The sequence below is a fragment of the Scatophagus argus genome, chromosome 6 (assembly GCF_020382885.2).
Source record: "Scatophagus argus isolate fScaArg1 chromosome 6, fScaArg1.pri, whole genome shotgun sequence".
Lineage (NCBI taxonomy): Eukaryota > Metazoa > Chordata > Actinopteri > Scatophagidae > Scatophagus > Scatophagus argus.
Window position 1 is genome coordinate 8030840 of NC_058498.1, and position 12531 is coordinate 8043370.

At 44.2% G+C, this 12531-nt stretch overlaps 1 protein-coding gene across 4 annotated transcripts; it reads right to left on the reverse strand.

Moving 5' to 3' along the window:
• Positions 1–638: 638 nt before the first annotated feature.
• Positions 639–12525, reverse strand: LOC124060204 (regulator of nonsense transcripts 1). 4 transcript variants are annotated; one of them, XM_046390857.1, is made up of 24 exons: positions 12123–12525; positions 11579–11721; positions 10699–10788; positions 10160–10327; positions 9329–9509; positions 8943–9104; positions 8503–8587; positions 8124–8222; positions 7812–7920; positions 7469–7628; positions 6997–7115; positions 6646–6810; positions 6269–6383; positions 5715–5858; positions 5074–5287; positions 4826–4943; positions 4490–4646; positions 4239–4381; positions 3754–3928; positions 3425–3506; positions 3113–3289; positions 2730–2950; positions 2439–2561; positions 639–2310 (listed from the first exon to the last, which is right to left on the reverse strand). In XM_046390857.1, the coding sequence occupies exons 1-23, from the start codon at positions 12291–12293 to the stop codon at positions 2442–2444; spliced, it is 3318 nt and encodes a 1105-aa protein (XP_046246813.1). In that variant the 5' UTR covers positions 12294–12525; the 3' UTR covers positions 639–2310; positions 2439–2441. The 4 variants fall into 4 exon arrangements, with proteins under 4 accessions (XP_046246813.1, XP_046246815.1, XP_046246812.1 ...); XM_046390859.1 differs by having other exon boundaries at positions 3125–3289; positions 12123–12524; XM_046390856.1 differs by having other exon boundaries at positions 8500–8587; positions 12123–12524.
• Positions 12526–12531: the final 6 nt, after the last annotated feature.

The following is a 12531-nucleotide window of genomic DNA, read 5'->3' on the forward strand; positions in this document are numbered from 1 at the left end:
TTTTTTTTTTTTTTTTTTTAGTAAAACTTCACAAAATGGCTAAATAACACCAAACTGAACAAAACATGACACACCAAGCAAATCATCTTGACAAAAGCAAAGTCTGGATCAACTTGAGGTTCGGGTTCAAGCAGTTCTCCAGGAGGAGGGTTCAGGATCCACGAAACATCTCAAGAGAAACTCTACAGGAATACATAACGCAGGCAAAACAGCTTTGCACAAACCAAAAGGAGAAGGAAAAGAAATTCTACCAGCCTTCATTTGTTTTACTCCACAGAGAAGGAAGGTGGCTTTTTTTCATCCGCCCATCCTTTGAGGAAACGACCCAGCTGCTAAACTCAACTGACCTCATCATTACCTGGCCTGATTTTATTAAAAAAGATAAAATAAAACATCCTTCTTCTGTGGGATTCTTGAGCCCTCTGGTGTCTGGAAGGTGTTTTTTTTTTTAAATGCTGGTAGTTCGACTTTAACTACATTCATGCTTGTGCTGCAGCTGTTTATCTGAAGGTGACTGGTTTCATAGGCACTGATTAACGTTTTTCATTCACTTCCCATTGATCTCCTGGCCATCCCCTAAATCAGCATTAACAGCATTTCTACTGTGTGTCACCAGGGTTTGGGAAAGTGTTAAAATATCTGAATCCACAAAGGAGCCAAAGACATTTCAAGATTACGCTGATTTTTTTTTTTTTTTAACTACAGGATTAAACCGAGTCTTCATTTTTTTGAACCCTTAATTACATTTAGATTTGTGTGGCTGGGCAATGTCAGTCAGTCTGGCTGTATTGCTTGTGATGTGAACATTATTCACAAACTCAATATTGCAGTGTGAACTGACTCTGGGTTTAAAACTCCCTCAAGGTGTGGTCTTCTACTGGGACTGACGCCGTGTTTCCCACTACATGTTGAACCCTGGTAAAGACCTGAAACTTGTTTTCCAGATGTGGAAACGCTCTCCTCCCCAGCCACCTTCCTTTTCTACTCCTTACCTGTGGTGAATTGATTGCCATGACCACCTGTAAGCCTCAGCTATCATCATCCTTCTTTTGCCCTCGTTTGGTTTCTTTCACCTCAAGCAGGGGTTTGTGTGATGAGTGTGGACAGTCCACAATCCCCTGAGGAATCGATCGACGCAAAGCATCCAAGCACTTGCCAATCTAAACGTACACAGAGTGTTTTAGAAAAGACTTCCGGTCATGAAGCACGGTGGGACATCAACAACCCCCGCTCTCGAAAGATTAGAATAAGGAAAAGCCTTCACTGAAACATCAAATGACATTGAATATTCAATGCTGGTCATGTTTGATAGTTTCAATGACTTTTTTGCAATTTTGTGCTCTGTGATAAGAAAGGTACTTCAGAGAAGAAAAACCTGTCCCATGATGATCGCGATATCGGTGGGATTCGCGCGCCATGCCTTGAAGAAAAAAGAAAAAAAAAAAAAAACAGCCTGAAGTCCCCGTGCCACTCCACCACTGATGTGTGGTCGAAACCATCCCATTAAAGACCTCGTGAGTGAACCAGTGGTTCTCAAGGCAAATGAAAGGTATTTCAATTCAAGGCTCTTTAATCTCAGACTCAAGCACAGAAACCGTGTTTTTATTTCCTCTCCGAAAGGGTGTGTCGAGTGCTTCATCCTTCAGAGGCTGCTGAGGTTCTTGAGCCCAATAGAAGATTGTTGGTGCCGCTCTCCTCTCATGATAATCCAAATTTTAAAAGATACAACCGACTTTTAGCATGGGGATTTTGTGTTGCCTGTTCCGATGGCTTTCTGTAAACCACGCGCCCCCCCCTTCCCTGCAAGTTTGGAGAACAAGTTGTTCAAATTCACCTGGAAAGCTTCAAACGGCATCTGGAGATGAGACAGCTTTCCTTCCTTTCCTGGAGGCTGTGGGCTGAAGGGGCTGGCTGGATTGTTTTGTTGGGAGGTGAGCCTCATTTGGAATCCCATGAGACCATTGGGAGGTCTCCCCCGTTTCCCTCAGCAGCTCGACCACATGCTGCCAGTTTCTCGACTTCCCTCCTTCGCTTTGCACGGACATCAATCGCTGCCTCTCGCTTGTTCATTCGGCCTCTCTTGGCATCTCCCTGTCCGTCTGTTCGTGCCCTCTTCTTCTTCTTCTTCTTCTACCCTCTGATGTCTCTTGCTGGTCATTGGTTTGGTTTCGCTATCCCGTCGCTTTCACTCAGTGGTGCTTCGGTTGTAGCAGAGGAAAACAGGTATCCATTTTATGTTTTTATTATTTCCCAGATTAAAAAGCCGACGAACTAAGCTCAGCTCAAGCCTAGCTCCCTTCTTCAAGTGACCTGCCAGACAAAAAACAGGTTTATAACCTTTTGTCCAGAATATTTTCCACCTAAATGTAATGACTGCACTGCTTCCCAAAGGTAAATAGCGCTATATTATAACTACAAAGACTGTTTTATGTACTTACACTCTAATACTGTGACAGTCCGGTTACTCCACCATGCTGGTATGCACGTTCACCCTGGTAAGTCGAGTCCTGGGACAAAGCCACATCGATCTGGGACTTGAACTCATCACCCAGGTAGCTATCCTGGAGGACAGAAACATCATAACAGACAATTTATGAATTAATATGTGAATTAATTTTTAAAAAAAAGAGAAAATTTGAGATTTTCACAATAAAAGTTAGAATTAACATTAATTATCATGAATGAATCTAACATACTATTTGGACAAATGAGTGACAGTGACGTGTTACCTGAGAAAGCTCCGGCTGGGAGAGGCCAGGCTGGCTCATCTGAGAGGGCTGGCTCATGGAGATGTAGCCCTGTGTCAGTGGCCCCTGGGAGAAGGACTGGGAGGCCCCGTCCTGGCTGGCCTGGCTGTTTGGTCCGTTACCCTGACTGGCACCCTGGTTTCCTGAGCCACGGACCCTCTGACGTCCACCACGCCCAGGCTTACCCTTCATAGCTCCGCGACCTGGATGAAAAAGATCAGGATCAGAGTTAAAACAAACATGGTGGCAACACATGAAGCACTAACTTAAGTCCAGACTGTAGTTTGGCCTCAGTTACTTTCACTGTATTGTTTTTCAAGCATGGCAAACTACCGGTTATCAGGTGTCAACATCTGTGTCCATACCCTGAAGCGTACCTGCAGCGGGGCCATTGGTTTGACCCTGGTAACTGGGCGGAGGCATTGGCGGCATCACCAGGTTGAAGGGTATGGGGAGATTCATGGCAGCCATGTGCCCAGGGCCCGCCCCAATCATCCCAATCTGGTCATGGGTTTGAAAGTACATGTTGGATGGACGTCCAGCTGAAAGAAAACACAGAACATGTCAGTTTTTCTAAGAAGAGAACAAGATCAGGCAAGTCTGTTTGCCCAGCCTAGACTCTAATGTAATCACAGGCTGTTATCTTGAGTCATACCAGAAGATATGTTAATAATTACCAGCACTGCTGCGGTCGTAGGCAGAGCCAGGGATGAGGGCCTCACGGGCATCGTACATCGCAGTGCTCATAAAACGCCCCCCCTGAAAAACACCACACAATCATTTCGTACCGTTGCATACTTGCAATTTTTTCTTGTTATTAGTCTTCCTTTTAAGTTTTATAAGGAACCATTTGGTCTAAAAATGTCTTCAAATTCCTGATTTTGTCCATCAAAAAATATGAAACACTACAATACTTGATTTACTATCATTGAAGATTATGAAAACCAGCAAATACTCATATTTGAGCATGATGATGGGTGCGCATACGACAGTGTGTTCCACTCACAGGGTTGATGGTGTTGACAAGTTTGCGGGGCTTGCTGAACTGCATGAGGCTCTCCCTCAGGTTGTTGAGAGGCCCTTCGACGAGGACTTTCTGCTCCTTGTAGTTGTTCAACAGGTTGTTCCACAGTGGCTGCTTGGAGAGGGCTTTGGGGTTCCCCACGATGATCACGCCGTACCTCCATTCACAACACACACAAGACAGCTGCTCAGGGATGGCTTATTCTGTACTGAAATGACTTTGAATTTCTCACAATTATTGCATCTTTCAAATTATCCTAGCATGACCTTCTGTGTGCAGAAATTGCAGTAGTTTTATTTTTTATTCCCACTACCCACGACTCCATACACCTTATAGTATGCAGATATTGTTACAGAGTGGATCCTGTGCTTTCACATTGCAACAAGTGACTGAGAAAAATGAAAAAGCTGCCTAGCATCTGATTTCCATCCACTGCGATGTGTTAATAGTTCAACTGAGGTTCTTACTTGGCTCTGGTCAGCGCCACATTGAGACGACGTGGGTCATTCAGGAAGCCGATGCCCTGGTGCTCATTGGCACGAACACAAGACAGGATGATGAAGTCCTTCTCTCTGCCCTGGAAGGCGTCCACGCTGGCAATTTCCACTTGCTATAACAAAACAGGACAAGAGGAAGACGCCATTTTAAAAAAGGATGACCACCAAAGTAACACAAAACATTTAGTCGAGCTGATTCTCTGTGCACATCTGCGAGTTACCTGATAGAGTTTGGTGTGCAGGGAACCACTGAACTGCATGTACTGGACCAGGTAGGAGCGCTGACCCTCGTACGGGGTGATGATGCCGATCTGATCGGGTTTGGCTCCGGCCTTCAGAAGCCTGGTGGTGATCTTCTCGACATTGGCAGCCTCCGTCCTTGGGAAGAAAAATAAATAAATAAAAATCAGCTAAGCACGGTTCTTTTCAGTGGTTAAATATACAAAGATAAAGTACTGTATTGGAGTGTGTAGATGCTGTGCTTGTAATAATCAATGAAAACAATTAGGCTTCATATTATCGGCTCTATTTATCAGCAGTTTCACATGTGATGTTACCTGTTAAGGTACGAGGTTCCAGAACTGGCAATCTCCTCCTGACCCTGAGTCACATAGAAGAACATGGGCTTGTCCGGCTGCGGCCACTGGAAGTCAAAGCCTTTCTTGATGCGGTCAGCTGGGGAGCATAAGAAGATTTCCTTTTGTTTTTAGTCTTTAGAGTTTGTAGATATTTTTACTGGCTAAAAATACCACAGTGCAATTTAATTTATCCCTCCATCAAACCAGATAATGAAATCTTAACAAACCTGCAGTGACGCCATTCTGCAGGGAGCCCTCATAGAAGATGTTGGAGGGGAAGGCACTGAGAGCCGGGTGCATGCGGTACTGGACCTGCAGGCGGATAGGACGGATCCCGAGAACCACCAGGCGTTCGAACAGGGACTGGGACAGGCCTGCTTTGGCTGCCTTCTTACACATCACCACAGGGCCCAACTGGCAGTGATCACCCACCAGGATTAGCTGGGAGGAGGAAGGTGAGTCACACAAGTATGACAAGTAGGTTAATAAGTAATAAGTTTTTGTTACTGGATATTCAGGACAACAGACACAAACAATTTATATGACAGGTCGATTAAAAATTCTAATAAATGCTGACAGTAGCTTTTCCGACGCCTGTCTTTCAAAATTCTTATTCACATATTATTCCTCATTTGTCTGTTTCTGCTTCAGTGACCTGATTTCAACAGAAAGCATTCACATTCCTTCAGCGTTAAAATGTTTTTTTTACCCCCTTTACACTGTTATAGTGAAAATACTGACGTGAAATAAAAGTTGAACAATCTGGGGAAGTCCCGGGCAACGTGCTTTTACCACCCACGGCATCCACCCAGCAGTAAGGATGGAGATGAGTTGTTTCCTAGCTGTGTGCACGTATGTGTGTGCGTACCTGCTTGGCTCCGAGCACCACGGGCACCATACACTCTGGTTCAGTAGCCTGTGTGCTCTCATCAATCAGGATGGAGCGGAACTGCATCTTGGCCAGACGTGGATCACCGGCCCCGACGCAGGTACAGCAGATAACATCAGCATTCTGGACAACAAAAAGGAAGAGGATAAACAGTCAGATTCTTGACAGAAAAGAGATGCCCTGGAGACCGCGGTGACATGCAAAGGAACCTTGAACTGTGACTATATTGACAAATTATCATCCTGTCAGGCGGCTACTAAATCAGGTATGTGTTGCAGCAGTAACCACAGGTGAGAGCAAGACCAAAAAGAAAACACAGTGAAGATGAGCAACAAGCTTCCTGCCTGTCACTACTATCACAGTGGAGATGGCCATAGTACACACAACAATTAACAGAATCAGAGTTTTTAATTGCTCTGCCACTGTCCTCTTTGTAAACTCCCAGCTGCAGCGACAGGAAATCATTCACTGTGACGGCTCCTTAGTATCACTCTTAAGCTATTTTTGTTAAACGCTTTGAAGCTCATCCTCACCATGAGCAGCTCCCTCTCAGCAGTTCGTTTCAAAGCCCTGTAGCGTTTCTCGTCAGCAGATGACAGCTCACCGGTCTCATCCTTCAGCTGCTGTAGTTTCTGAAGTTCTGGCATACTAGGAAGACAAACACACATCAGGGTGACTATAGAGAACAGGAGTTATACACTGCTAAACTAATCTGTCCTCTAGGGCGGGGGTTTTCAAAGTCTTCGCCCGAACACCTTGTGGAACTACAGGTCCCAAACTTGAAAACTGGAAGAGATTTAAAGTACTGTCAGTGCCAAACCAGCCCAATGGTTATGACGTGAGTGTGTGTACAAAACAGCAATCAAGTATTAATAACTTCTGAGTCCATAGTCAATTCCACCACACTGACCTGTCCATGTTGCTGATCTGATTGTGCAGAGCCAGGAAGGACACTGGGGACTCGATGGCCTCTCTGCTCTTGGCACACAGCCTGACGACCTTCAGTCCAGTCTTGTCAATTTTCTCAGTCAGCTGATCCACAGCAATGTTACTGGGAGCACACACCAGTACTGGTCTGTAAACAAACAGACAGATACACACACACAGTGTTACAGTTATACATATTATATATATATACACAGAGAAAAAGAGAGAGAGATTGTAAATCTATTGGACTGAAACTTGTGATTCTGAAAGTTGCTTTGGAGCGTCTGCTAAATGAAGTGTAATATAATATAATGTAAAACAATCTGTGTCTTACCCATTGCCTTGTCGGGACAGATGATAGACGATAGTGGCTGAGGTGACAGTTTTCCCAGTGCCAGGAGGACCCTGGATCAGACTGAGAGGCCTCTGCAGCACCGTTTTCACAGCATACACCTGGACAAGAAACAAAAGACGGGATTCAGCCCAGGTACACTGCTGTAAATACAGACATCAAATCTTTCTTAAAACTGCTTGAAGTAATGACTATGTGAGATCAAAATCCCACTGAAGCACTACACTAAACAAAGATTCACCGTACTAAATCTACTAGTACTAGTAAAATCTTCTAAATCACACGCTTCATTTGCAAATCTATTATAAACTGCTAAGCTACACTGATGAAGTGACGTACAAGAAAGTGAGTGCGACAACTCCACGCATATGTTTTCCTACAATGACATTCATGTCTTGAAGACATAAGAAAATCAATGACAAAATAATAACAATAATACAATAATAGGTCTGACCTGTGAGTGATTGAGGTCGGGAAGACCCTGGGCAGTGAAGCGCTTTGGCAACTGGCACTTGATGGTGACATCCTCAACCTCGTGGCCGAGCAACTTGTGGTAAATGTAGCCGGACACGGAGGTTTCGTCCACCGCAAACGTCTTCAGGGCGCTCTGCATCCTGCAGCGACACAAATGTCACTATCACACATTCAGATCATCAGGGAACCACAGCGTGAATCTGTGTCAACGTCTCAAACGACAGACATTTCAAAATGACATCCTGTAAACAATGCACGCTCAGTTCTCTGCGTTGCGGAGCATTAAAATTTAATGTTCCCACTCCCGTAAAGTTTCAGCCTACCTGTCAAAGGAAGTGGACTTCCATACGAAGTCCACCTGGAAGTTGTGGGGAATTTCCACAGGTGCTCCAACACTGCTCCGCAACTCAATGGCAATTTCATCCCCATAGTCTTTAAACATAGGCTGTTAAGGAAATCCAGTGTTCTCCTTAAATCATTTGTAGTCAGTGGAGGTGGACAGAACTATGGAATCTACTAGTCTTTTACAGTTAAGAATATATACTTCCACCTGGGATTATTGCCATTATATTTAGCCATAAGTGGAGGCACTGTAATGTAATAGATGATACACAGTTGCACAGAGTAAAGGATACTGTCTGGGACTTTGATGACATGACCGATGCCTTTCCACAGCGGGGCCAAGTCTCCCTTGTACCGCAAGCAGATCTCATCACCTTGCATCAGCCGCATATCTGGGATTGACACAAGGTCAGAAGTTAAAAAACACTGATGGTATAAATGGCCCACAAATAAACTAAGGAGGATTGGCTAGGTTAATAAACCAAAGGATACAGTACCGTGCATCCACAAAAAGGCACAAAACCTAAACTACAAAAACAAAACCAAGCACACATGCCACCAAAAGATGCAGGATGGGGGAGGCTGCGTGCAATTCTGAGGACTGAAGGGGGGATGGGGAGGGGCTCTAGCTGCACCAGAGAACCACTGGGAGAAATTCAAGAGAATTACCACCTGAGTCCGTCTTGGGTAGTGTGAAATAGGCAATCCGCTTTTTATTCAGTCCCAGGTCCCACCTGACTGTTATATTGTCTTGAGTCTGCAGAAGAAAAAATAAAAACAGAAATACAAATATAGAGATTATTCCAAGTTATTATTCCAACAACACCAGAGAAACCGTTAAGAGATATCTCAAAACAGAGCAAAGCAAGATTCCTCTCAGCAAAAACATGTCTCAATGTGGTCCGGATCACAGCAGCAGGAGGTGAAGAGCATCATGGTGTCTAGTGTGATTGCTAAAAACCTCAATATACATGTGAAACTACATACTGCATTACTGGGTTTTTTTGGTCAGCTGAAACCTGCTTTACATATGAACTACCATGGACATTGCAAGAAAAATACACCAGTCTCCGAGTCACAATGTTTCCCACTTTGACATGAAGTTCAGCTACCTGGGACTCCTTAAGCTTTTTATCATAGTCAGCCTCCAGTTTGACCAAAGGGCCAAAAATGTTTTGGTACTGGTAGGCGTCCTCATAGCGCAGCAACACATGCTGGGGCTCCTCGTCCACTCCTGGTTTCTCCAGATCTTCCAAGGTGGCACTGGGGTTGTCCTGAGAGGAAACAAAGTCAAAGCAACTGTTGACACAAAATACATCACAGATACTATTATTAACTCACAGACTGCACTGTCTAGTGGCTGATGTCTTTTAAAACTCTTATGCCAGAAGTGGATACCAACCAATACGAGCAGCCATCACTTACAAACTTTTACCCTGTGCTTGGCACTAAATATTTACGACCAGCTTATAAGCCTCTCAACTTGTCAGCCGCATACCTTCCAGAGCTCCTCCAACTTGTTGATCTGCTGGGCTGTGATCTGACGGGCACGAAGCTGCTCCTGCTCGGACGGGATCTTCACCAGCCAGGACAGAAAGCAGCGGTCCTGGATCAGTGGCTGCCACTGCGAGCTATCCCAGTTGATGTCCTTCAGGCTGCTCTGGCTGGCACAGGGCTGCCTGCGCAAACAAAGTTGAGAAAGACAGAAACTTAGCTTATCCGAGCGTTTATGCAGAAATCTAACTATTGCAGAGAATGTAAAAATGCCCTTTGTCTTCCCATCTTAAGTTGATCTCTCATGACAGTAAAGTCACATTTTAGGGGAAATGAACAGGTAGGGGAACAAAGTAGCCATCAGTGCAAACTTCTCTGCTTCTAACTACTGGTTAATTTGTCATCCAAAGGGAACGAGAAATTGCAGTACAGAGATGACAAAGACATGTTTGTGGTTATTTAGAGACTGTTCCTATTACACAGTTTGTACTTCAGAGAGCCCTGACAAGTTGTTTTTCAAATGCGTCAAGTCCCACTCAGTGCATATTTTAGTCTTACTTTAATAACCAAATTTCAGGGATCCTTATCTGTCAGGCCCTAGTTTATTATCATATAATGCATCTGAATCTAGAGGCTAAAACTTGAACACCTGATAAACCCAATGACAAACTTCCTGTTTCAAAGCACGAGTTTGCATATTCAGCTTTCAGTTATGTTTAAGAGTGGCTTAAAATCACTGAGCATGCAGGAGTCCCATCCATCCTGTCCCAGAGGACGCACTTGACAGAAAAGAACAGAACTGGATTTGTGCGCAATGATCTGCCAATGCACTTACCTGCACAGTAGCACCACCACGGAGTCAGCCTTGGCCGGAATGAAACCCAGGAGAAAGACGTTGCGGCAGCCGCAGTTGTAACATTCCAGCACAGTCTCGCCCAGTGGCCCATCTTTATGGAGTGTCACCTCTTTGCATTTGGCTCTCACCAAGTGGTTTACGATGTGACTGTAAGTCAGAGAAAGGCAGTCAAACAATTGAGATAATAAACAGAAACATTTTGTTCTCTGTCACATTCACCCTGGTGGCACTGCTGCAGAAATCGATTGATAGTTTGCATAACAACACATACAGACCCACAAGTGCAAAAAATAGGACAGACAATAAAGATGACTGGCAAATGTCTTGCTGACTGTGATGTGGGTGATACTATTTTTTGAGATATTAATATAATAGTAGAATAATCAACATTAATTGTAGGCTTGCTATTTTCACTGTTATATGGAGTGGAGTGTTCACATCTCTGGTCTACACAAACACTTTCTTGTTCTGACGCTTACATGTGAGGTAAAAAAGGTTAAGGTAAGTGGACTACACACCTGCCAGATGTGTTGCCGCGTCCATTACAGAACCACTTCTTGCTGGTATTGCAGTACACCACACATGCTGGATCGTGGATACCACAATAGCTGAAAAACAAAAAAATGTGTCAAAACAGCATCTGAATTACTGCAGTATTTAGTGAAAAACACTACACGAATACAGAACTTTTCATGGCAAAATAAGGCTATGGCAAACAGGCTGAATTACAGACACATGATACTGAGTGCCAGAGGGGTTAGCATATTGTATTTAACATGTAATTTCCTGGGATCATGTGTTTCATACAAGCAGGACTCTTATTCACTCCAAGTTAAATTTCTAAAAGTTTGTCAAAAACATTAAAAAGTTAATTATGTCACATCTGGCAAACGATCTAAATTTAAATAAAGCAATGTCATTTTCGCTTCTCTTAAAGATGGTACCTTCAACCACGTAAATTTCGCAATAACTTCTCTATCGTCTCCATAAGCAGACACTACCCATTTTTGACACATGTATATTACTGTATATCTGTATGTGTGAAGCTCAGAAGAACAGCCAGCAGTGTACTTCCTATAATGATATGAAACCTGTTACTGCAGCTGGCCGGTGTGGTGTGTATTTTTAGTGATGTGCACAAGTCTTTAATGAACAGTACCTGCAAACTTGGTAGTATACTGTCTGTCAGTATCCGAGAAACTGTAACTACTAGTGATGACATGGGGGGGTGTTTGTGGTCTGTATGAGGTGTGCAACAGCTGTGACCACACAAAGTATAGATTCTATTAAAACAGTCTGCAATCACAAACAAAAACACTAATGTGCTGAAATCATGCACTCAGTGATCTACATTAAGTTAAATGACATCCTGACGTGATGTGGCTCCACTCAGCGTACCTGCATGCGTGCACAGGCAGGTCTTTGGTGTAGTATGTGTCTTCTTCATCCTCCTCAAAGTTGAGCTCGGCCAACAGCTGGCTGGCTTTGGCCACAGAGTCATCCACGCTACCGTTGAGAAGACCATCATCGGGACCGTTTACCTGTAACACAGCACAAGCTTTACTCAAAAAGCATGCTAACGATTAGCAGCTAGCGGCTAGCAGACACAGCGCGAAAAAGCCAGTTAATTAAAAAATGACAGACTGTCAGTGGTTTCGACCCTTATCTTTGGTCATTAAAGTAACGCCTGTATGTCTGCTTTTCTTCGAACAGTTAGTAATAAACGTGCCAAGACAACTAATATCACTTTGAGAGTTTATTTATTTGGCTCGCTAGCTAGTAGCGTGCTAACGATAACAGCTAGCTAACGTGAAGCTAGGTACAGGTAACGTTAGATCCCATAGTAGCGGGCTAGCATGCAGCGTTGCATTGCCTAGCTAACTACCGCTAACAGTTGCAAACCGCGCTTTATTGTCTTCCTGTAAAATTGAGAGCATCGAACCTGGTTGTCCAGCTGGCTCTGGGTCTGGCCTTGAGTTTGAGTCTGGCTGGGAAGTGTAAAGTCGGTAAAGTCGAACTCAGACCCCTGGGTGTCCGCTCCGAGCAACTCCGTTTCCTCGGTGTCTAGGAAGGTGAGGGTCTGGGAGCTCGGCCCGTACGCCTCCACACTCATATTTACTCTTTAACTTTCGCTTTACTGAGCGATTTCCGGTGTTCGTCTACAGATGAATAAAATCCTCACGGTATTTGTTTACCGGTAACTGTCTGTGTGGTCGACACTGCGAATTTGAACCCAAACAAAAATGGAACCGATCAGAACCACGAAAGCTCCAGCAGGTCCAACAGCGACTGTGACGAACTTCCATGCGCCGCTCAACGCGTGACGTTCACACTGTGGCCAGTAAAGCAGA